The sequence below is a fragment of the Macaca mulatta genome, chromosome X (assembly GCF_049350105.2).
Source record: "Macaca mulatta isolate MMU2019108-1 chromosome X, T2T-MMU8v2.0, whole genome shotgun sequence".
NCBI classification, from domain to species: Eukaryota; Metazoa; Chordata; class Mammalia; order Primates; family Cercopithecidae; genus Macaca; species Macaca mulatta.
In genome coordinates, this window is record NC_133426.1 from 77,508,380 (window position 1) to 77,534,044 (window position 25,665).

At 43.4% G+C, this 25,665-nt stretch overlaps 1 protein-coding gene and 1 pseudogene across 2 annotated transcripts in view; both read right to left on the minus strand.

Moving 5' to 3' along the window:
- On the minus strand, positions 1-15,536 carry LOC106995236 (suppressor of cytokine signaling 5-like; annotated as a pseudogene).
- SNX12 (sorting nexin 12) overlaps positions 13,008-25,665 on the minus strand; it is a 16,070-nt gene continuing 3,412 nt past the window's right edge. Inside the window, 4 exon segments of one of the 2 annotated variants that reach the window (NM_001193757.3) lie at positions 13,008-16,266; positions 16,983-17,107; positions 18,010-18,105; positions 23,804-23,984. In NM_001193757.3, coding sequence (NP_001180686.1) covers positions 16,164-16,266; positions 16,983-17,107; positions 18,010-18,105; positions 23,804-23,968 — 489 coding nt within the window. In that variant the 5' untranslated portion in view covers positions 23,969-23,984 and the 3' untranslated portion in view covers positions 13,008-16,163. 2 annotated transcript variants of the gene reach the window in all.

A 25,665-nucleotide genomic window follows, 5' to 3' on the forward strand; every position in this document is an offset into this window, starting at 1 on the left:
TCTCTACTAAAAAATACAAAAATTAGCTGGGCGTAGTGGCGGGCATCTGTAATCCCAGCTACTCAGGAGGCTGAGGCAGGAGGATCGCTTGAACCCGGGAGGCGTCGGTTGCAGTGAGCCAAGGTTGTAGTGAGCCAAGATTACACCACTGCACTCCAGCCTGGGCAATGGATCCGTCTCAAAAAAAGAAGAAAAAAAAAAAACCCCAAAGACGGATCAAATGCATCAAAAAATGTTGAATGTGGGGTCACAGGAGCTGTATGCTGTTTAATCAAATGCCATTTGGGGGCTAAGTCTGAGCCAGCAGGAAAAGGGCATTTCTCCAGCATTAATTCAGAAAGAGATTTTTCTTTAATTGGAAAAGAGAGGCTTTGACTGCTTGTTATAAGTTCTCATGGGAAAACACAAGCCCACAGTATCCTGCAGCCTGTCTCAGAGAGCGACTTCCCTACCGTTCTTCTGGTTCTTCTGGAAACACTGTCCGTGTCCTATACAGAGCTTAGCACCTCTCTTTCCTTTGAAGTCCACTTTGAGTTCTACCAAGCTTTTTATCAGTATCCAATGAATCCTGGGTCATTGTAACAGAAATGTTTCTCTTACCACCCCATGGAGCATGTCAAAAGTAGGAATCTCTTCGTGCAAGTCTTGTTCCTGGGGTAACACAAAAATCATTATCCTTTTTGATACTTATTTCAACAATTTGAGGGATTTCAGTGGCACAATGTTGGTTTCTCCTTGAAGAATTCTTTGAAGGGCCTGGCGTGCCAGGTGTAAAGCAACATTTTCTCTTAAGGGACTACTTTGTTGCTGAGCAGCTGAGTCTCCTATATTGATGCTTTTTGTTTTTGACAAATATCTGTCAGAGTTGATATCCACATTTTCACTATGGCTTACTCCCTCACGACTGAAGACATTCTGTTACCTGTATTTGAAGTTATTCCACATTTCTCCCACTTTATCCACTGATTATAAAAATCATTCAGGGTGTGTGGGGCAGCCTCATTCAAGGCATCTGCAGCAAGGCAGGATGGGCAGAGGCCGCAGTCACTGACAGGTTAAGTCCACCTGCCTTCCGGTGCCACCTGTCCCCTCCGACTGCCCAGAAAGTGCAGCCTGGCTTCCTCCTGACAGAGCTCAGGGACCCCAGCTCCACTGCTTGCTCCCGCCAGGCCCCCATCCATTCCCCAGCCACCTCCCCTTCTTCACCCATTTTCCCTCCCCCTACAACCCCCCACTCCCAAGTCCACAAGTTTTGTTTTTCTGTTTTTGTTGTTGTTTGAGACAAGGTGTTGCTCTGTTGCCTAGGCTGAAGTGCACTCAGCCTCAACCTCCTGGGCTCAAACAATCCTCCTACATCAGCCACTTGAGTAGCAGGGACCACAGGCACATGCTGCCACACCCAGCTAATCTTTTTATTTTTTGTAGAGATGAGGTCTCTCACTATGTTGCCCAGGCTGAAGTCCACCATTTTTAATGAAATGCTGGAACACTTATTGTGGTGTAATTTGCTCATCAAACATTTCCTGAGCACTTACTATATGTCAGGCACTGCAAATATAGAGATGAAACAAAAATGTCCCTACACTCAAAAAAAGTTTACAGGCCAGGCGCAGTGGCTCAGGCCAATAATCCCAGCACTTTGGGAGGCCGAAGCAGGAGAATCACTTGAGACTGACCAGGAGTTCAAGACCAGCCTGGGCAGCACAGTCAGACCTCGTCTCTCCAAAAAAAAAAAAAAGAAAGAAAAAAAAGTGTTAATAGCTGCAGTGAGGTTGAGGCTGCAATAAGGCATGGTTGCGCCACTGCACTCCAGCCTGGATGACAGCAAGACCCTGTCTCAAAAAAAAACAAAAGTTGACAGATGAGAAAGAAAGAGAAGTAAACACAGGATTACAAAATAATGTAAAACATAAAAGAAGCCTAAATAAAAGGAGAGACATATCATTAATGAAAACTTTAATAAATAGAGGGATATATTATGTTGGGAAAATTTAATAATGTAAAGATATCCACTCTCCCCAAATTAAGCTGAAATTTCAACATAATCTCAACTAAAATCTCAACAAGATTTTTTTGGAGAATATTTTGGCTGATTCTAAAAATCCTTGTAGAAGGAAAAGTGAACTAGTTAGGCAAGAAATGTCTGAAAACAAGAGGGAAGACTTTATCAGGTATCAAAATTATGATAAAGCTATAGCAGTAATATACAAAGTGTAATTTTGGCGTAAGAACAAACATCAGTGAAACAAAATAGATGGTCCAGAAACAGATTTGTGTGTATAAGGGAATTGGGTATATAATAAAGGTGGCATTTCAAGTCGTTGGAGAAAGTAAACAGTATTGTGATGATTACCTATTAGGTTGGTGCAAAATAAATTTGCCATTTTTAATGGCAAAAACTGTAATAACTTTGCACCAACCCAATATTTGAAAAAAAATTAAGTTACAGCAATATCTCATACCATTCACAAAAGTAACTTCTAAACAGTTTAAAGAATTAAAACCAGCCAGTCGTAGTGGTTCATACTTGTAATCCTAGGACTTCGGGAGGCTGAGGTGAGAGGATCACTAGAGCCCAGGAGTTCAAGACCAGTCTGGACAACATGGCAAAACCCCATCTCTTCAAAAAATACAAAAAAATTAGCCGGGCGTGGTGGCCTGCGCCTGTAGTCCCAGCTACTTACGAGGCTGAGGTGGGCGGATCACCTGGGCCCAGGAGGTCGAGGCTGTGGTGAGCCATGATCATGCCACTGCACTCTAGCCTGGACAACAAAGTGAGATTCTGTCTCAATAAATAAATAAATAAATAAATAAATAAATAAATAAATGAAAGTAAATAGGCCAGGCGTGGCGGCTCACACCTATAATTGCAACACTTTGGGAGGCCAAGGCAAGCGGATCACCTGAGGTCAGGAGTTCGAAACCAGCCTGGCCAACATGGTGGAACCCTGTCTCTACTAAAAATACAAAAATTAGCTGGACGTGGTGGCGGCACCTGTAATCCCAGCTGCTCGGGAAGCCGAAGCAGGAGAATCACTTGAACCTGGGAGTGGGAGGTTGCAGTGAGCCAAGATCACGCCACTACACTCCAGCCTGGGTGACAGAGCGAGACTGCGTCTCAAAAAACAAAATAAATAAATAAATAATAGTAATAATAAATAGGCCAGGCGCGGTGGCTCATGCCTGTAATTGCAGCATTTTGGGAGGCCGAGGCAGGCAGATCACCTGCGGTCAGGAGTTCGAGACCAGCCTGGCCAACATGGTGAAACTCCATCTCTACTGAAAATACAAAAATTAGCTGGGCATGGTACCACAGGCCTGTAATCCCAGCTACTCGGGAAGCTGAGGCGGGAGAATCACTTGAACTGGGAGGCAGAGGTTGCAGTGAGCCGAGATCACGCCACTGCACTCCAGCCTGGGCGACAGAGTGAGACTCCGTCTCAAAAATAATAATAATAATAAATAAAAATAAATAAAAGAAGCCAGTCTCAAAAGCTTATATACTATATGATTACATGACAGGTTTGAAAAGGCAAAACTATAGTGACAGAAAACAGGCAGTGATTACTGGGAAGTAGAGGGGAGGAGTAGGCTATAAAGGAGAACTGGGAATTTTTTGAGGTGATGAAACTATTCTATATCTTCACTGTATTGGTTGTTATATGACTTTTTTTTTTTTTTTTTTTTTTTTGAGACGGAGTTTCACTCTTGCTGCCCAGGCTGGAGTGAAATGGCGCGATCTCAGCTCACCACAACCTCCGCCTCCCGGGTTCAAGCCATTCTCCTGCCTCAGCCTCCTGAGTAGCTGGGATTACAGGCATGCACTACCACGCCCGGCTAATTTTGTATTTTCAGTAGAGACGGGGTTTCTCCATGTTGGTCAGGCTGCTCTCCAACTCCCGACCTTAGGTGATCCACCTGCCTCGGCCTCCCAAAGTGCTGGGATTACAGGCATGAGCCACCATGCCCGGCCAGTTGTTTCTTTATGCATTTGTCAGCACCTGCAGAAACATATACTCAAGATGAATTTTACTGTATGTAAGTTTACCTTAATTAAGAAATGAAAAAGTGTATAATCCCAGCACACATCCATGCATCTATGCATGCATGAACATACACACACATTTAGAAATGTATGAGAACGAACACACAAGGACATTTTCAGAGGTGATGGACATGTTCATTATCTCGATTGTGGTAATAGTTTCATGGGTGTCTACATATATCCAAATTCATCAAATTACATACTTTGAGGATGTGCAGTTTAGTGTACATCAATTATACCTCAATAAAGCTGTAAGAAAAAGGGGGGAAGAAACACATGAGAAGAAAATATAAATGAACATGCTTAAAACCTTGGAGCAAGAACACTTAAGACTAAAAAAGCAAAAGCTGGGCCAGGTGCAGTGGTTCACGCCTATAATCCCGGCACTTTGGGGGCCAAGGCGGGCAGATCACTTGAAGTCAGGAGTTAGAGACCACCCTGGGCAACATAGTGAGATCCCATCTCTACAAAAATAAATTTTTTTTTAATTAGCCAGGTATAGTGGCATGTGCCTATGGTCCCAGCTACTGGGGAAGCTGAGGTGGGAGGATTGCTTGAGCCCAGGAGTTCAAGGTTACAGTGAGCTATGATTGCACCACTATACTACAACCTGGGCAACAGAATGAGACTTGTCTCTATGAAAAAACAACAAAAAAGTAAAAGCCATAAAGAAAAGGAATAATGTATCTGACTACATCAAAATTTAAAGTTAATAAACATGAAAAAATACTTAAATTCACTAATAATCAGAAAACTGTGAATAAAGAGGAGATATTTTTTGCCTGACAGACTAACAAAAGTTTAAGAGATTGATATCAAGTGTTGGCAGGAGTGTAGGGAAATAGGTACTCTCATATACCATCTTAGTTTTCATTTTTTTGAATATCATTTCTGGCACAAAAAAAGGACTCATATACCATTGTTAGAAGTATTTGGCCTTTTTGAAGAGCAATTTTGCAGTAATAAAATGTAAATGTACATACCCTTTGATCCAGTAACCCAGTAATTCTACTCTTCAGTACCTACCTTAGAGAAACATTGTCCATAAAAAAGAGTTAATGGCAAACAACCACCCCAAACTGGAATCCACTTCAATCAGTGCTTCTCAAAACTATCTGTGGTAACCAGGTGCAGTGGTTCACTCCTGTAATCCCAGCACTTTGGGAGGCCAAGGTGGGAGGACTGCTTGGGGCCAGGAATTCGAGACCAGCCTGGGCAACACAGCAACATCCCATCTTCAGTAAAAAACCAAAATGAAAACCATGTGTGGCAAAAGATCAGGGATTTGGTTTTTTTTGTTTGTTTGTTTTTTGTTTGAGACAGGATCTTGCTCTTTTTCCCAGGCTGGAGTGCAGTGGTATCATGATAGCTCACTGCAGCCTTGACCTCCCAGGCTCAAATAATCCTCCTGCCTCAGCTTCCTGAGTAGCTAGGACTATAGGCACATGCCACCATGCCCAGATAATTTTTAAAATTTTTTGTAGAGATGAGACCTCACTTGGTTGCCCAGGCTGGTCTCAAGTGATCCTTCTGCCTGGACCTCCCAAAATGCTGGGATTACAGGCATGAGCCACCACACCTGAGCCAGTTTGGGTTTTTGTTGTTGTTGTTGTTGTTGTTGTTGTTGTTGTTGTTGTTTGGGTAAATTTGTAATCCATCACGGACTGATATCTTTGTAAAGAAAAAACAAATTACTAGAAAAGTGATCATTCACTTAGATGTCATGGCCACATGAAATTGCTATAAAAGGTTTTAAATGCCTATCCTCGGTTCCTATACTTATCTCCTTGTGTACAGGTGATAGTTCACGACTGGCACCAGCCTATGGAATACAGTTTGAGTAGCACTGATATAAATGTCCATCAGAAGGGAAGTGAGAACTACTATATGACCCAACAATTCCACTTCTGGATATATACCCAAAAGAATTGAAGGCAGAAATGTAAACAGATATCTGTATACCTATATTCATAGTAGCATTGTTCACAATAGACAAAAGGTGGAAACAACCCAAGTGTCCTTGACAGATGAATGGACACACAAAACGTGGTATGTATGTATGTATATACACACACTTTGGAATATTACTCAACCTACAACATGAATGAACCTTGAACACATTATGCTAAGTGAAACAAGCCAGTCATGGCCTGGCACAGTGGCTCCTGCCTGTAATCCCAGAATTTTGGGAGGTCAAGGCAGGCAGATCATTTGTGTTCAGCCTGGTCAACAGGTTGAAACTCCATCTCTACTAAAAATACAAAAATCAGCCAGGTGTGGTGGAGCGTGCCTATAGTCCCAGCTACTCTGGAGGCTGAGGTGGGAGAATTGCTCGAACCCAGGAGGCGGAGGCTGCAGTGAGTAGAAATCACACCACTGCACTCCAGCATGGGCAACAGAGTGAGACTCCATCTCAAAAAAAAAGAAATAAGCCGGTCACGAAAATACAAATACCATATGGTTCCACTTATATAAGGTTACCTATAATAGTCAAATTCATAGAAACAGAAAATAGAAAGGTGGTTGCTAGGGCTGGGGGAGGGGACAATGAGGAGTTATTGTTTTGAGTTTCAGTTTGGAAGATGAAAAAAGTCTGGAGATGGATGGTGGTAATGGTTATATAACAATGTAAATGTACTTAATGCCACTGAAATGTTTCCTTAAAAATGGTTAAAATGGTAAATTTTGTTACATATACATTTACAATAATATATGTGTGATATACTCAACCAAAACATCCCAACAGATCAAATGTAAAGGCAGATATGAGACTCCAGATGTCTGGAGTATTATTATTATTAAGCCAGACATTAACGAGACTTGCTAAAAAAAAAAAAAAACAATTTTACTCTTCTCAATAATATTTCTTGCTTTGGAAAAGTTATTTTGCTTTTTTTTTTTCTTTTTTGAGACAGAGTCTCGCTCTTGTCACCCAGGCTGGAGTGCAATGGTGCAACCTCTGAAACCTCCGCCTCCCGGGTTCAAGCAATTCTCCCACCTCAGCCTCCCGAGTAGCTGGGATTACAGGTGTGTGCCACCACACCCAGCTAATTTTTGTATTTTTAGTAGAGATAGGGTTTCACCATGTTGGCCAGGCTGTTCTCGAACTCCTGACCTCAGGTGATCCGCCTGTCTCAGCCTCCCAAAGTGCTGGGATTACAGGTGTAATCCCAGTTTTAATTTCTGGGATTAAAACCGCCACACCCGGCCAGTTTTAATTTCATTGAATAGAGAGAGCCATAAACCTACATAAACAAATTCTGTTAGGAATGTCAAGGGGTCCTGCAATCAAAAAGTTTGCGAACCACTGCACTAGAGAAACTGTCATGTTCAGGAATGTTTATAGGAGTACCACTTGCAAAAGCAAAATATTGAAAAAATCTAGTAGTCTATCAATAAGGAAATTGTTAAATAAACTGTTTTATAGCCATACTATGGCATAATACATCACTTTTTTAAAAAAGAAGTAAATCTGCCCGGGTGCGGTGGTGGTTCACACCTGTAATCCCAGCACTTTGGGAGGCCAAGGTGGTTGGATCACTTGAGGTCAGGAATTTGAGACCAGCCTGGCAAACATGGTGAAACCCTATCTCTACTAAAAAATAAAATATAAAATAAAATAAAAAGTAAACCTATATGTACCAAAATAAAAATGTTTCCAAAACACTGAATGAAAAAACTTGTGGGGTATGTACAGTAGGGTATAATTTTTGTTAAAATAAAAATACAACACAATGTAGTTTCTATGATAACTAGAAAAAAAGACCTGGAAGGCTGCCAGGATACACACCAAACTGTTAATAGCAGTTACTCTGGGGAAGAGGGAAAGAGGACAAGGATTGTGGGTAATGGCCAAAGTGTTAGCCCCATATATGTATAGTGTTTTGATTTTTTTTTTTTTTTACAAGGAGAATGTACTGGTGTAATTAATTAGAAAAATAAATAAAAGCAACAAGGTCAAACCCACTGACATTGAGGAAGGGGACTTTCTGAGTACAGGCTGTAAGGGCTAATCTACTTACTGCAGTGGTCTTAGAGCTGATGAGTCTAGGAAGGAGCCACAAGGGGTGAAATCAGGCAACAGAGGCGGCGGCTGGCTGAAATGGTGGAGGCCACCTAGACGGCGGAACTTTCTGGGTCACACACTTCCTGCTCCCTTCCTGAGACTTAATACAAAAAAGGCCTTCACAGCCGCAGAGGAATCGGGTCACAATGCTCGCAATGAAGAACTTCATCCTGAGGCCTGCAAAGTATTGTCCCATTCCCTGGTCCCTGATCCCCACTCCCCAGGCCCATGACTTCAATGGCCCCATCCCAGGAAGAGCTCCGGGCTGGCGTTTGTGGAACGAAACCGACAGCCTAAGGCAGGACCTTCCTAAGGGCTGGACAAGCGGACTACGGCCTCATTCACCGCGGCACAACCAGAGACATTCTGAGACGCCAGAAGTGTGACCGTGACCAGGGTAGAGGATACCTAGGTTGCAGGAAAGCGCAGTTACCAACTCCGAGGAAACCGGCTGACAGCTCCAGGGGCGAGGGCAGGCCTCACTTTCGAAAGCAGTGCCATAGCGTTTCTATTGGTCTTCCATTCCAGCCAACCAGGTTTCCCTGTGTTCTACCCCTCAACTAAGAGGCCAATCAGAAGAGGGTATGTGCTTCCCATTGCGTACGACCAATTAAGGCTTATTTCTGACTAACACGTGGACAGCCAACCAGAAGGCCTGGTAATCTGACCTCTTATTATGGTCACCATCACGGTCTTGGTCCCCATCCTTGTTCCATCCCTGCATGGAATCAAAGGTATGGATCTGGGAGAAATAACTAGACGGGGGTCCAAGCTGGAGGGATGGTGGCTCAAGAGACCAAGTTATATTTCCCCGAGTATCAAAGCAGGTTGGCCATGAGATCAGAAGAGCATGTAGTTGAGCTGTCAGTACTGCTCTGGGCTTGACCTAAAGTAATGACAATCTGAAAAAGGTACTGGTTGTGAGAGCGCCTCAGATAATGTTGCTTTGTCACTAGACTAATCGCTTCATCTTCCCCCAGAGTCAGATGGGAAGAAACTTACACTCAGGGCCTTTAATTAAGTGTGATGGTTTATTTATGGTGAAGAGTGGTCAGTATCCTCAATTAGCAACAATAGATACTGCCTCTAGAACGACCAAAAGTAAATGTGTGGGGAAACTAAAACCTGACAGTGGTATCATTACAACTAAACATACCAGAAAAAGCAAATTAAAACCATGAAATACGATTTTCACCAAATAGTTTGGATAATTATCAATTGTTTAAATTTTTACCACTTTTGCAAGTAAACTTTTTGTGAACAGAATTTCCCCACTTTGGGTGGGGAAACATTCTCATTTGCTGTCACTGGAAGCCTAAACTGCATTCTTTAAGAAAACAATTTCGCTTTAGCTATCAAAATGTAAAATGAGGCCAGGCACAGTGGCTCATGCCTGTAATACCAACACTTTGGGAGGCTGAGGCAGGAGAATTGTTTGAAGCCAGGAGTTCGAGACCAACTTGGGCAACAAAGTGAGACCACCCCCTCCCCCATCTCTACACACACACACACACACACACACACACACACACAGTAAAAGGCACACACTTTTTGACCCAGCAATTCCTTCTCTCAAAATCTATCCTACAGAAATATTTATACGCTGGAGCAAGGTTATATGTAGCATTATTTATAATAGTGAATGATTGGAGACAAATTTGCATCAATAGGTGAATCATTAAATTGTGATACAACCATACCATGAAATATTATGCAGTCATTTTTTAAATGAGGTAAATTTCCAGGTATTAATGCAAGAGGAAGTCCAGAATACAATGCAAAGTGAAAAAAAGTTGCAAAACGGTACATATAATATCCCATTTTGTTTAAAAAAACCTATATACAAATGTGTGGGTATTCATATATGTATATATGTGTATATTAATATATAAACACACACAGAACAACATCTGGGAAGACACGCACCAAATTAAGTTATTCTTGGAGAATGGGAGTGGTGAGAGGGACTAAGGAAAAATCTTTCACTTTTTACTTTACACATTTATGTTTTGCTTGAATTTTATTGACTGGCTTTAATAATTTTTGAATTTTTATCACCACAATGAAACATTTTAACAAAATAGGCACTTTTGTAATCAGATCAATAGAGTTATAATGTATGTGTTTTAAATAAAAATAGCTCCATGGGGGCTGGGTGCTGTGGCTCACACCTGTAATCAATCACAGCACTTTGGGAGGTCGAGGTGGGAAGATCACAAGGTCAGGAATTCGAGACCAGCCTGGCCAATATGGTGAAACCCCGTCTGTACTAAAAATACAAAAATTAGCCGGGCGTGGTGGCATGCCCCTGTAGTCCCAGCTACTCTGGAGGCTGAGGCAGGAGAATCGCTTGAACCTGGGAGGCAGAGGTTGCAGTGAGCCGAGATCATATCACTGCACTCTGGTCTGGGCGACAAAGCAAGACTCCATCTCAAAATAATAAATAAATAAATAAATAACTCCATGGGGTGACTACTTCATTTTAAAATTTCAGCTAGAAGACCTAGGATACAATTAGGACAACCGTAAACCAAATCAACTCTGAGTTTCAATGGGGTTATACTCATGACTTGATATAACAGGATGTGGGCAAACAAAATCTAATCAGGATAATCGTTCATTTCTGGAAGAGAAAACTAACTACACTACAACAAACTCCATCATATGCAGGAAAAATTGTGCTTTCACTTTTTTGGTGGCATCACCTCCAAAGTTTACTCAACTCCTTGGCAAGGGTGGGAAATCATAAAAAGCTAGAGATTTAAGATACCTCAGAGATCATTTAGTCAAAATCCCTCATTTAGTCGAAATCCCTCATTGTATAGTTCAGAAAACAGGCCTAAAATGGTGAAGCAATTCAACTAAGGTCCTACAGCTAGCTATATAGCCAATTTTAGAAGTCAGGTTTCTATTCCAGGCCTGGTACTCTTTCTGTTTCTTTTCAGATCTTCCTGAGTCTTCAGTATGATGAAAGTATGAAGTATTTTTAAATTTTATGATTAGACATCCCTATATTTAAATGTTACAACCAAAATGCATAACAAAATTAAAATGTATATGCCTCCATTAGTACAGATGATGAAAAGTTCACTGTATCTAGACAAAAAATATTGGTATAACATTCTCTTCAAAAGTAATACATAAATCAGGCCAGGTGCAGTGGCTTACGCCTGTAATCCCAACACTTTGGGAGGTCGAGATGGGCAGATCACTTGAACTCAGGAGTTTGAAACCAGCCTGGTCAACGTGGTGAAACCTCCGTCTCTAACAAAAATACAAAAATTAGCCGGGTATGATGGCGCCACGCCTGTAGTCCCAGCTACTCGGGAAGCTAAGGCAGGAGGATCGCTTGAACCTGAACCTGGGAGGCAGAGATTGCAGTGAGCTGAGATCACGCCACTGCACTCCAGCCTGGGCAACAGTGTGAGACTCCACCTCAAAAAAAAAAAAAAAATCTAACTGTATTTTACTGTTTACCTAAGAACTACTGTTTTATCCCAATTTCTAACTGTTCTTCAACTGGCACTGCCTCTTAACCCTTTATCTTCAGTTTCTTTATAAAGTAGTTGATGACCTATATAAAAACACTTAAAACCACCATAGGAAACACCTATTTAAAGGAAGCCTGCAGTGATTTGAAGAATTCTTTTTTGATGTTGACAATTATCCCTGGTTTATCTGTTTTATAAGGAACGAGTTCTCTGTTTTTAAATGCATAGACAGAGAGACAGGGTATGGAGAGAAGAAATAAAATAGGCAACAACTGGTTTTTGTACAAACAAGGTAAAAAAAGAAGATAAGAATGAGGGGTGGTGGGTGGTCAGGAAGGGAGTGGCAGAGAACCACATGCTAAATTAGTCACCAAGACTTTATATTTCAAAAGTAAACTCAAATACTAAGATATATAAATGGAATAACAACTACCTAACCTTCAGGCTGTAATTAAAGTGTTGTCCAATTTAAGACTCTACAACCTGAGGACATGTGAGGGCCTTGGAGAGATTTCAGAATAAAAAAAAAAAGATAAAAGAGTTAAAAATGAGCCAAGGAAAAATTAGAACTTATTATATCTAAGAAGAGAATACTAAGGGTGACTCAACAGTTTTCAAGGATATGAAGAAATATCCATTTCAGTGAGCAGCTGTTCTACATTTCCACAGAAGAAAGTAATTTTACTTAAATTATTACAGCATATATTTCAACATATAAGTAGGAATATCTTCAACATAAAAGTATCTCATGTAGGATAACTATCAAACAACTCCAAAGAAGCCTGAATGTTATCCACCTCTCCCACCTTTACTGGCTTAATTCCTTGTCTCAAAGAATGGGTCAAAGGGTAGATAAGGCATCTTTGGAATGTGAAGATTTAGACTTCTTTTGGGTCTAGCTATATTTAAAATTTTTTGTTAGCCTCTGTCCCCCAGGTTCCAGCATAAGGTTAAGCCCTTTCTGCACTATAGATAAAGGGGATTAATTAGCAGTAAACATGCAAATACCTGTGTAAATTAGAATTCCTTATCAAAGAAAAGTATGCTTCTCCTCAGTGTTAATGGGTAACAGGGTTTGGATTTAGGGTTCTTGCCCGGCCCAGTTCATGTGCCAAAATGGCCAATTTGACATCCAAGAGAGATTTACCTGGCCTGATATTTTAAAAAAAGAAAAAGACTGGACAACTAACCAGATGTCCCTGAATCTCTTACTTTGTCTCTAGCATTTTCCTGTCTTGTATAGACCTCTCTTCATTTTGTTTTGAGGCTGGAGTGCAGTGGTACACTCCTCATGGCTCACTCCTCAACCTCCTGGGCTCAAGCAATCCTCCGGCTTCAGCTTCCCAAGTAGCTGGGACTATAGGCATGTGCCACCATACCTGGCCAGATTTTTAATTTTTTTTTTGTAGAGATGAGATCTCACTCAGTTGCCCAGGCTCGTCTCCAACTCCTGGACTCAAGCAATCCTCCCAAAGTGCTGGTATTACAGGCATAGGCCACCACACCCATCTAAACATCTCTTCAACTGAACTCTTAAGGTCTACGAAAAAAAAGAATGTAATATCATATTTTACTTGTACCACAACCACTCCACCCTATCCCCAGCCCTGCTGTTAGCATAGGACCAGACACAGAAGACTATTAGCACTTGTTAAATGAGTTGTCATCTGTCCAAATTTTTGTTAACACTTTATTTTATAGCTGCTTTTCTATTTATTCTGCAGTTCATTCTCAACACTGCTGCCTACGAAGGTTGCATCTCTCTTTACCCTTACTTTCCTTTATTTCACAGAAATACCCATTCTTCCCTATCCCCTCAGATATTTTTAGTCATCTCATTCATGAACTACCAGAAACCTCAACTTCCTCACAGCCCCCACTCTTCTGCTTAGAACCAAATACTGCTAAGTAATATTAATTTCCTTTTTTTTTTTCTTTTGAAATTTTTTGTAGAGACAGTGTCTCACTCTGTTGCCCAGGCTGGTTTCAAGCTCCTGGGCTCAAGCAATCCTCCTGCCTCAGCCTCCCAAAATGCTGGGATTACAGGCATGCATAAGCCAACTACATTCAGCCTTAATTTGCTAATGTTTTAAACGCATCACTTTCTATACCTTCTTTCCATGTTGAACTACATTAAAACTAGCTTTGATTTTCTAAATGACAAGACTGCTACCTCCTCTCATTCCAACCCTTGCCAAAACCCTCTCTGTGTAGGGAAACCATTTCAGAGCTCAATGGTCAGATGAATATCCACCCGCCAAAAGTTCTGAGAGTTCACCCACCTTTCTGCCTGTGTCAAACTTATTTGGAAAAAAAAAAAAAAACAACAGTGTCAATTGAGGTAAAAAGCCTATAGAAGAAATGTTTGTTGGTGTTGTGTGGGTGTGTCAGAGGATGAACACATTCATGTGTTTATGTACATGTATTACATATGCAGACACACACACACACACACACATATAAATATATATAATAAATATATTCTGCCCAAATTAGCACAAACCCACAAGCTTAAAAACCAAATCTGCTAAATGTGACTCAAACCACAGGTACTGAGCCTACAGCTACTTCCTGCAAGCAGATGCATTACCTCTGTGACAAAGTCAGCTGTGAGTTGCAAAAAGGATAGGTAAATATCATTAAGATAAGTTAAGATTCTGCTTTTTAAAAAAATTTAAATGCAAAACATTACCTCAGGACACTGGCCACATTGTATGATTTCTGCATAATACCCAGCATATCCTAGACACTAAAAAATACTAAATTTACAACTTAAGCAGGAAAACAGAGGCTTGCTTCACAGTGGTTTAATATGAACAGAGTTGAATATGACATTGTCTGACAGAAGAATGAACAGTTTGCTGAATAAAAGCCCCGAGTCAGGATATATATACACAGCAGAAATGGGGCCTCAGACTCTCAGCACTTGTGCACAATGAAAGAAGAAATCGTTTTTAAAAAATGTCTATAACAGAGGATACAAATCAAAAAGGCAGCAACAACAACATTGGCGAGGTGGGAAAGGGAGCAGAGCCTCTCATTTGGGGCTGCTTAGCCCCTGGCACAGGCTCAGCAGCTGGAGAGCTGTCTCAAGGAACTTCAACATTTAGATGGGCTCCAAATCCTATGTCAAAATACAATCCTAATCCCTCTGATCAGGGTCAGTCAGAATCAGTAATCCTTTTCCCCAACGCCCTGCATAGAAAACTCCAATCTTTCCATGATAAGGAGTCTAAGCAAAGAGCCCCCACCTCTCATCTGGCACCAAAGTTAACTTGCTCTCACCCCACCACTTAGGACAGACATTGGGCCCCAGCAAACAAACCACCCCCTCCCAGACAGAAACCAGGATAGTTGCCAGCCTCAAGAAGCTGCTTCAGATGTTAAGATTTAGGAAATCCATACCAAGCTGCTATCCATAGTTCAACTTCTGGAGAAAATGCTGGAGTTGCATGAGAAACAAGTGCAGGCAGTTCAATAACCCTGTGACCACGCTGGGGAGGGCAGCAAAAATTCTTGCCCCTGAGCCCCATTCAACAGCTCAAAGTGCTTAGGAGAAGTCAGAGACTGTGTGGTTGGTTTGTGTGCTTCTGCCCTGTGGCAGCACTAAATGGGATGGGGGAAAGGAGAATGGAAGGAAGACAGTGTTGATGCCCTTCCCTACCGCCGGGAAGAGCCTAGAAGATAATCCACTCCCACCCTTCAGGGAGTTACCTGGCAGTGGTGAGTTGCCCCCACCCCTCAAGCCACCAAACCTGCAAAGCTAACCCATAAAGTAGCAAGGGCTTAGGGAGGGAGAACTCCTGGCCCATACTGACTCACCAGCTGATGAGCAAAAATAGGCAGCTAGAGTGGGAGCCACAAAGGGAGAAGGGCTAGGCAATAGGAGCTCCCCTACTGCCCTATGGCTTTCTTCTGACTCTGAAGCAGCCATAATGATGGGCCCAGAAAACCCACACACCCTGCTCCATACAACAGACTGCTTGGACTCTAGGAGGATTACTGCCATGGAAAGCAACAAAGGAGAGAGAAAGCAACAAAAGAAACTGTTAAGAAAACTGGGAGCAGGCCTAGAGAAAACAAGGAAAGCTTCTGAGTCTCTACCACCTTTCCAAAAAGGAAAAAATACATGCAGTTAGGAAAGGCAGGGTTTTTCCCTGCTCGGTGTTCTTGGTTAAACCTAAGAGTAAGAAAAATCCCCTGGACTTGCAGCATCAGTATGTATCCAAGTGCCTCACCAGCACAAGCGCCCCCCTCCCCCCAGGTTAGCCTTCCGGCATGGGTAAATGCCCAAGAAATTGCCGTCCAGTCTAATCCCCCCACCCACCCACCCCAACCCCAAGCAAAGGGCATCTGCCTGTGGGTTCCCACCTCTCCTCAGAGAAGAGGATCCTAGCAGAGTGCCCACATGGTGTAGTCAGGTACCAGGGAGCACAATGCCAGACAGTCTATCAGGCCAGGAGATGGGCAGCCAACTTCAGATCAAAGACAGAGAGAGGCTTAGTGTAAAAACCAATGTCATTTCAGCAGGAAAGTAGAGGGCAGGTGGTGAGAGGGGCTCCTACTGGCGCACCTTCCCCGGGACGTAGTTCCTGTCAATTGCCTCCTCCTGCAGGAACATGTGTAGGCAGCGTTCATTCTGAGCCAGTGGGTGCCCAGCAATTCTATAAAGAAACCAGGATGGTTATCAGTAGTATTCAGAATCAGAGAGAATTAGCAGAGGGATGGGGATGTGGACAGGGGAGGAAGGGCAAGGTCAGCCCTAAGGTTCAAGCCAGTAGAGGACAGCAGTAGGGTACCACCTCAACCCTAATATTGTAGAGGGGACGGGGAATAGAGGGGCAAGACAGGGAAATCCCTAGATACAACCAACATACTGTGCTTTCTCAGGCTCTGACATACAGGATCAGAATTCTACTCAAAGGAATGGAGTTTTACTGTCCAGTCAGCCCACCACATAATTGGCACCACATCATAGTACCCATTATAAAAGGTGAGCTGGGTGCGGTGGCTCATGCCTGTAATCCCAACACTTTGGGAGGCCAAGGTGGGTGGATCGCTTAAAGTCAGGAGTTCGAGACCAGTCTGGCCAATATGGTGAAACCTCATCCCTACTAAAAATATGAAAATTAGTCGGGCATGGTGGCCTGTGCTTGTAATCCCTGCTACTCAGAGGCTGAGGCAGGAGAATCGCTTGAACCCAGGAGGCAGAGGTTGCAGTGAGCCGGGATCGCACCACTGCACTCCAGCCTAGGTGACAGAGTGAGACTCAAATAAATAAATAAGTAAATAAATAAAAATAAAAGGTGAGGTAAACAAAACATAAAGAAAGACTACGATGGCAAAAGTAGCAAGTGGAGCCCCCAGGAACTTGGCTTACTTGTTAATAAACTGCTCGAGGCCCTGCCTCCTTTCTTCGATGAAAGACTCTTCAAAGATCCCTTCATCTCCTCGGAAAGGGAGCTGCCGCTTCAAGGCTTTCCCAGGCAGTGGTGGTACTACAATCTGAAGGCACACACAAAATTCCAGCCACATGGGAGAGAGACAGAGTGGGAATGAGATGGTAAAGCACTGTGTACCTCATTTCTTGTTAGGCATAGGGTCTATCCTGTCCCACAGCCAGCAACTTGCAAGAACTAATAGCATAAGAACAGTCAGGATGGCTCAGGTCAAAAATTAATCCGTTTCTGTGGGAGGACAGGTTTACCACCTCAAAAGAAGGAAATAAACTCCAAATAATCCTCACTTTCCTTAACAAGCCACTACCATTCAAGAATTTAGCTAGGATTTCCCTGACACTAGACTTTCCATTTTTAGCACCTACAGGAATTAAGTTGTACAACTTTACTAGCGACTAAGTGAAGTAATAACTTAAAAAAAAAAAAAAAAAACTTGTCCTGAACTTACCACTTTCTTTCTTTCTTATTCTATTTTTTTTTTTTGAGACAGAGTCTTGCTCTGTCACCCAGGCTAGAGTGCAAGGGCACGATCTCGGCTCACTGCAACCTCTGACTCCCAGGTTCAAGCAATTCCCATGCCTTCGCTTCCCAAGTAGCTGGGATTACAGGCATCCACTACCACGCCCGGCTAATTTTTTGTATTTTCTGTAGAGACGGGGTTTCACCATGTTGGCCAGGCTGGTCTTGAACTCCTGACCTCAGGTGATCCGCCCGCCTCTGCCTCCCAAAGTGTTGGGATTACAGGCGTGAGCCACAGCGCCCAGCCAGAACTTACCACTTTCAAGTTTCAAAAGGTTATCCCCCCGATCTAAAATACTGAGATTTGATGGATAAGAATGTGTTCACCTTCTTCATTCCCTTCAAGACTTTATAGACTGTGGTTGTATGCCCCCTCAGCCTATGTAGATCTCCTCCTCCAAAGATGCCACACAGAGAACAAGGCCATACCTTGCTATCTCGCTCCAGCTCATTTTTCAGCCACTCAAAGTCACTGTAGCGCCGCCGTACGCAGGACTCCTTCAGCTTGAAGATAGGTAGGTTTGTCTACATAGAAGGAAAAATGAAAGAAGAAAGATGGAAAGTAATGTTCAGCCTGTGGTAGCCACCTGTCTGAGTAACTTGGACAGGTCCCAATAAAGAAATAGCTTCTATGGATCATGCTCCTATAACCTTTCAAATCACCACCAGGTAAAGACCAACCCTTACCACATCCAACCTTGTCACAGCTGATGATCAGAAGTCCCTTGCTGCTTAGAATTTATCCTACACGTAGACTTGCAGTAGTATGTAAATATGTACGTATAGGAGTTTTGACCGGGCTTGGTGGCTCATGCCTATAATCCCAGCACTTTCAGAGGCCGAGGCAGGCAGATCACTTGAGGTCAAGAGTTCAAGACCAGCCTGGCCAACATGTTGAAACCCCGTCTCTACTAAAAACACAAAAATTAGCCAGGCATGGTGGCACACACTTGTAATCTCAGCAACTTGTGAGGCTGAGGCAGAAGGATCACTTGAACCCGGGAGGCAGAGGTTGTAGTGAGCCGAGATCACACCACTGTACTCCAGCCTGGGAGACAGAGTGAGATTCTGTCTCAAAAAAAAAAAGAGTTTCATTGCATTTTATTATTTATAATAATAAATGTCTACGAATAGACAACAGGTTACAATGAATTATGGTATACCTGTATAGTAGAATATTAAATAACTATGAAAAGAATGTGAAAGCCAGGTGCAGTAGCTCACACCTATAATCCCAGCACTTCGGGAGGCCGAGGCAGGAGGATCACCTGAGCCCAGGAGTTTTGAGACTAGCCTGGGAAACCATAGCAAGATTCCATCTCTACAAAAAGTAAAAAAGCCAGGTGTAGTGGCAGTGCTCGCCTGTGGTCCCAGCTACTCAGAGGGATCACCTGAGCCCAGGAGGTCAAGGCTATGGTGAACTGTGATCATGCTACTGTAATCTGGCACAGAGACTCTGTCTCTCGAAATAAAAATGAAAGATCTCTATGTGCCAGTATGGAAAGATATTAAGTAGTAAAATAAAGATATAGAACAGTGTGTGTGTGTGTGTGTGTGTGTGTGTGTGTATATATATACACACATAGTTTGCCTCTATTTGTGTTTTTAAAAAGGATATGTATGTATATATTTACACTGATGAATAAAGTATTTATGAAAAGATACTGGTAATGGTGATTGACTTTTGAGAGTAAGAGAAGACAACTGGAATGGGTGGAATAGTCACATTTTTCATTGTAAAATTTGAATTTATCATGTGTACATACTACATTTTCCTTTAAAAAGTGAATTTAAATTCCCTGTAAAGAGAAAAACACATCCAAGGTATGCCTACGTCTGCTCTTCCTGTCCAAATCCTCTCCATTCTACCACTGCTTACTCAACTCTCACTTCATACAAAAAAATTTCCTGACAACACCAACTGGATTTATTGGTTTTCCTCCTCTCTGAACTCTTCTGACATTCATACTTTAGCATTGCCTGATACACTATTGTTTTATGCATCATGTTTGCCTTGTCTAACTAACTAATCTCATTAAGATTAGAAACTATGACTACTTCTGCATCTTCTAAAATGCAGAATATGCAAGTTACTCAATAAATGCTCAATTAATTAATAGAGACTCTATGTGTCTGTTTATCATCTCATCTAGAAAATGCAGAAGAAATCGCCATTACAAAAGTTGGCTTACCAAAGCTTGCTTTCTGATATAAATCAGCTCATTCCTACATTTTAAACACTGAGATTCCCAAGGCTCTAGTGGCAACACGAATCCCTTGACAGACAGAAAGCCCTGATCTTCATTCCTGCCTACAAGTTCTAAATAGAAATGGCCAACCACATGTATTAATACTGACCATATTTACTGCCAGTCAATTCAGGTGAGAGGATGAATAAAATAAACTAGTTATCTCCTTTCTCCACAACTGCCTCTTGGCGGGAAAAGAGCATCTCGAAACTCTATTAGAGCTTCACACAGACCCCACACTACATCATGCTTTGTACTCCTTGACACTGGAAATTGTTTTTTCAGGATCCAGTTCTTAAATAGGCCATCAAAAGCCAAATAACTGGCCAACTTACATTAGTTAAACTCCATCCAGGATCGTCAAGGTTCAAGGAATGTCAATAGGTTGAAATGGAGTGAGATTCATATAAAGTAATATTACTAAACCATTATTTATTTAAGGGCGGGATGCGGTGGCTCACGTCTGTAATCCCAGCACTTTGGGAGGCTGAGGCGGGCGGATCACTTGAGGTCAGGAGTTCAAGACCACCCTGGCCAACATGGTGAAATCCTGTCTCTACTAAAAATACAAAAATTAGCCAGGTGCTTGTAATCCCAACTACTCAGGAAGGTGGGGCAGGAGAATCGCTTGAACCTGGGAGGCAGAGGCTGCAGTGAGCCAAGATCATACCACTGCCCTCCAGCCTGGGTGACAGAGCAAGACTCTGTCTTAAAAAAAAAAAAAAAAAAAAAAATGGAATAAACAAGGCCAAGCGCGGTGGCTCATGCCTGTAATCCCAGCACTTTGGGAGGCTGAGGCAGGCAGATCACCTGAGGCCAGGAGTTCGAGACCAGCCTGGCTAACATGGTGAAACCTTGTCTCTACTAAAAATATAAAAATTAGCCAGGCATGATGGTGTGCACCTATAATCCCAGCTACTGGGGAGACTGAGGCAGGAGAATTACTTGAACCTAGGAGGCAGAGGTTGCAGTGAGCTGAGATCGTGCCACTGAACTCCAGCCTGAGTGACAGAGTGAGACTCCATCTCAAAAAAAAAAAAGAATAAATAAGTGGCCAGGCATGGTGGCTCATGCCTGTAATACCAGCACTTTAGGAGGTCAAGGCAGGAGGATCACTTGAGACCAGCCTGGACAACATAGGCTGTCTCTATAAAACCTTATCTCTACAAAAAAAATTTTTTAATAAATTCAGGTATGATGGGATATGCCTTTAGTCCCAGCTACTCAGGAGGCTAAGGTGGGAGGATCACTTGAGCCCAGAAGGTCAAGGCTGCAGTGAGCCATTATTGTGCCATTGTACTCCAGCCTGGGGAATAGAGCAAGACCTAGTCTCAAAGAATTAATTAACAAGCTGGGCACGGTGGCTCACACCTGTAATCCCAGCACTTTGGGAGGCTGAGGTGGATGGATCACTTGAGGTCAGGAGTTCGAGACCAGCCTGGCCAACATGGTGAAACCCTGTCTCTACTAAAAATACAAAAATTACCCAGCCGTGGTGGTGCATGCCTGTAATCCCAGCTACTTGGGAGGCTGAGGCAGGAGAATCACTTGAACCCAGGAGGCAGAGGTTGCAGTGAGCCAAGATCACGCCACTGCACTCCAGCCTGGGCTACAAGAGCGAAACTCTATCTCAAAAAAATATATATATATTAGCCAGGTGTGGTGGCACCATGCCTGTATGCCTGTAGTCCCAGCTACTCTGGAGGCTGAGGTAGGAGAATCGCTTGAACCTGTGAGGTATAGGTTGCAGTGAGCTGAGATCATGCCATTGCACTCCAGCCTGGGTGAGAGAGCGAGACTCCATCTCGAAAAAAAAAAAAAAAAATTGTGGAAGGGACCAATTAAAAGTTTAGTGAGTAGAAAAATTTTACATGCTAAAGTTTTGCTACTAAGTGTTGTCAAGGAGACTGAAGTGTAGTAGAAAGAATATGGAGTCAGACATATTTGTGTTAAAATCCCAGCCCTGTCAGTTATAGTTATGTGTACTTGGGCAAGTTACTTAAATGGCATTCCTCCTCAGTTTCCCATGTGTAAAACGAAGTTTTGTAAGGATTAAGACAAATTAAAACCTAGTTCAGTGCCTGGCACACAGCAGGCACTAGATGAACAGTCCCTGTTGTTACTAGAATACCTGGAGTAGGGCCAGGCGTGGTGGCTCATGCCTGTAATCCCAGCCCTTTGGGAGGCCGAAGCAGGAGGATCACTTGAAGTCAGGAATTCAAGACCAGCCTGGCCAACATGGCAAAACCCCGTCTCTACTAAAAATACAAAAATTAGCCGAGCATGGTGCATGTGCCTGTAATACCAGCTATTCGGGAGGCTGAGGCAGAATTGCTTGAACCCAGGAGGTGGAGGTTGCAGTGAACCGAGATCGCACCACTGCACTGCAGCCTGGGCAACAGAACAAGACTCCATCTCTAAAAAAACAAAAGAATACCTGGAGTAAAGAGCGATTTCATTCAGAATCCCTAAGACTCTTGGCTAATGCATCGAATGTCTCCAAAATCCCACAGCAGACAGCCCTTATGCTGTACTAGTTATGCCCAAGCTCCCTCAGGTAACTAAGTTCTCCAGCACTGACAATTTCCCGCTTTTATCATATTCTAAAGGACCTAAATTCCATTCTCCCCCAAAGACATGATTTCAAATAGTTCTTATATAGACAAGTGTTTCTCATGTTTTGCTATTCACTTTTCTTTCTTTAGTTTGGACTTTGCCAAGCTTGGAATCTGGAAATCATCATTTCTCAGTAAGATTTCAAAGCCCGAGTAGGAAACCACAATTTTTCATTCAATTCACTCCTTCAACAATGAAAGCATATACACTCTTTTAGTTCTTCAATGCTGTTTGAGCAGGATGCTGTCCACAGAGAATATTCTGGCCTTTTAGTCTGAGAAGAAAACATATGGAAAACTGGAAAATGATTCTCAAACTGTTTTGCCTATAACCACTTCAAGTGGGCAAAAGATCCTGTAAACCAAATACTCTATCTGGACATTCCATCCTTGCATTATGGGCTAAGCACTAGAGTAAAGTCCTCTGTCATGCATGCTGGAAGAAGCCACTCCGGGGCAGTTCTGAAATGTCATGTATTAAAGTAACTACAGACCAGGGTCAGAATCCAGAAGGGTAATCTAGGACAGAAAGGGCAAAAAGCCATTCATATAATGGCTTTTTGAGAGTCAATAAATACTGAAAGAGAGTCAATAAATACTGAAATAAACATTCTGGATACTTCAAATCTAAAGGATCAGCATAGAATGAAAGCAGTGACTGACAAGGCACCAATCCCAGGGCAAGGCCAGGTTTCAAGGCGAGACAGAATGTAGTACCTGCGAAAACTTAAGCATAAAACATTTATCTCCTTCAGATGCTGATCCGACACAAGTTAGGAAAGCGCTCGGTCTCAAGGAGACTCCCTTTCTTATTTCTGCTCCCACAAGCCCGCCGTCTGCCTTTTCTGGAATCTACCTTCCCTTTAATTCAAGGCTTTGCTTAACTCCATTATCCCAGGAAGACCTCATTAGAAAGCAGCCGTCCTTCCTGCCCTCCCTCTTCAGACTTCCCGCAACCTAGTTTAGTTATGGAGCTCAGCGATATATCGCCTTGGCTTTCCATCCCCCAGCCCTCTTCCATCCTCCCTCCCTTCCTTCTGTCGCTACAGCAGTGATTCCTATCTCCTTGAATTCCTCACTCTAATCTTTTTCCATCCACCCCACCCTATCCAGCCATGCTTCACTTCCTCATGGGTAGTTTTCCTGCATCCCCGTCCGATGTCTCCCTCAGGAGTTTTCTGCATCCTCCGGTCACAACTGAATCGGCAGACCTCTCTCCAAGCCTATTATGCCCCTAACCCCCAAATGACCCCTAAGGCGTCTTCCCCGCCGTTAGTTGTCCCCGCGGTAGCCTCCCTCCCCCCTCCCGCCCGCGCCGCCCGGTCCTCCCTCAGCTGTCTCCCTCACCCCGTGACTCACCCGCATGCGAACCTCATAGGTGGTGAAGCGCGCGCGTCCCACGCCCACCGTCTGAGGATTAAAGATGTCGATCTCCAGGAAGTTACTTGGCGGCCCGTAAGCGTCGGTCAGGTCCTGCGGCTTCGAGTTAAGGCGCCGGGTGTCAGCTACTGCCGTGTCCGACATCTTTCCGAAGGAGAGCCTGGGACCGGGGAAGGGGGGTGGGGGACAGAGGCCTGAGGCAGGAGCGCGCACGGCCCCTCCCGCTTGCAAAATAACCAGCCAACCCACAGGCGGCGGCGGCGCGCACGCGCGCCCACGCACGCGCGCACGCGTACGCCGCTCGGGCCCGGGCCCTGCGCCCTGAATAGCGGCCGTGCTGCCTGCTGCGCGCCCTGTAGAGTGGAGGCCATATTCAGGCTTCCGGGTGATGTTTGTGGCCACCCAGGAACCTGCATCCCCGATACGCAGTACCCAATACCCTGCTTAGCACCACTGGCTGGCTCCGCCAATCGCGGCTCCTCAACCCAAGAAATTGTCTCATACCGTGTATCAATCAACAGTGGGTACTGCCCCGCGAGCCAGGCTCCTACAGTGATAGGTCGAAGCCCTGTGACCTGAATAAGTCCTGGTTTTCCGCGAAAATAGAAGGGTGGTCTATGGAGGGTGGGGTTCCAATAATAGTACTGAGAACCTATAACGTAGCCGTCCCACCTGTGCCACTGATGCTTTCAGTTCATGCCACACACAATGGCGCACTCAGCACTACGTATGGTGCCAGGAAAGCAGCAAGCAACTAGAATGGGGTAAAGAAAGACATTTCTCTCTCACTTTTCAGGAAAATAGGGCATATCTTACCCCTTGTTGCCACACTCCAGGTGTACTCAATCTTATATTTCTCAGCAAATTGAGGGTACTTACTTCATACCTTCTATTTCTACTCCGCAGAACTCCATATTTGGCACTGCTCTGAGGTTGCCTGCAACCCATAACGGAGATAGAATAAATGTTTACATGAGAATATCTATAGAAATACTAATATTTATATGACTAATTTACATATGCTCTACATTAAAGGGTAGACAGGGTGATGATTTCAGGTCATCCTTTCTCCACCTTTCCCTTGCCCTCCTCTGCTCAAAAAATATTTCCCGTATCACTGATGCCAGAAATTCTTTCAACAGAGTATGAGGCCCTACAGTTTCACAATTGCTATTTAATTCAATTTAACCAATATCCACTAAGCAACTACTTACGTGCCAAGCACCATGCTAAACACTAAAGTCTTGGAGTTAAATAAGAAAGTCCCTGCCCTCAAGGAGTTAACATTCTAGCAAGGGAGACAAGTAAACAAAACTAATATAATGTGACAAATACAAAATAAGTAAATGTTCAAAGCAGCACATAGGAAATGTATAATTGGAAAAATTAGGGGAGGCTCCCCTGGAGGAGGAAACATGAGTTTAACAGACATGAAAAGACATAAAGGACAAATAGGAGTGGAAATAGGGAAAGGTAATTTCTGGAATAAGAAACAGCATATGCAGGCCAGGCGCGGTGGCTCACACCTGTAATCCCAGCACTTTGGGAGGCCGAGGCAGGCAGATCACTTGAGGTCAAGAGTTCGAGACCAGCCTGGCCAACATGGTGAAACCCCGTCTCTACTAAAAATACAAAAATTAGCTGGGCGGGGTGGCACACGCCTGTAATCCCAGCTACTCGGGAGGCTGAGGCAGGAGAATCGCTTGAACCTCGCTTGAATCGCAGAGATTGCAGTGAGCTGAGATCATGCCACTGCACTCCATCCTGGACAACAGAGCAAGACTCCATCAAAGAAAAAAGGAAAAAAGAGAGAGAGAGAGAGAGAAATATGCAAAGTCCTT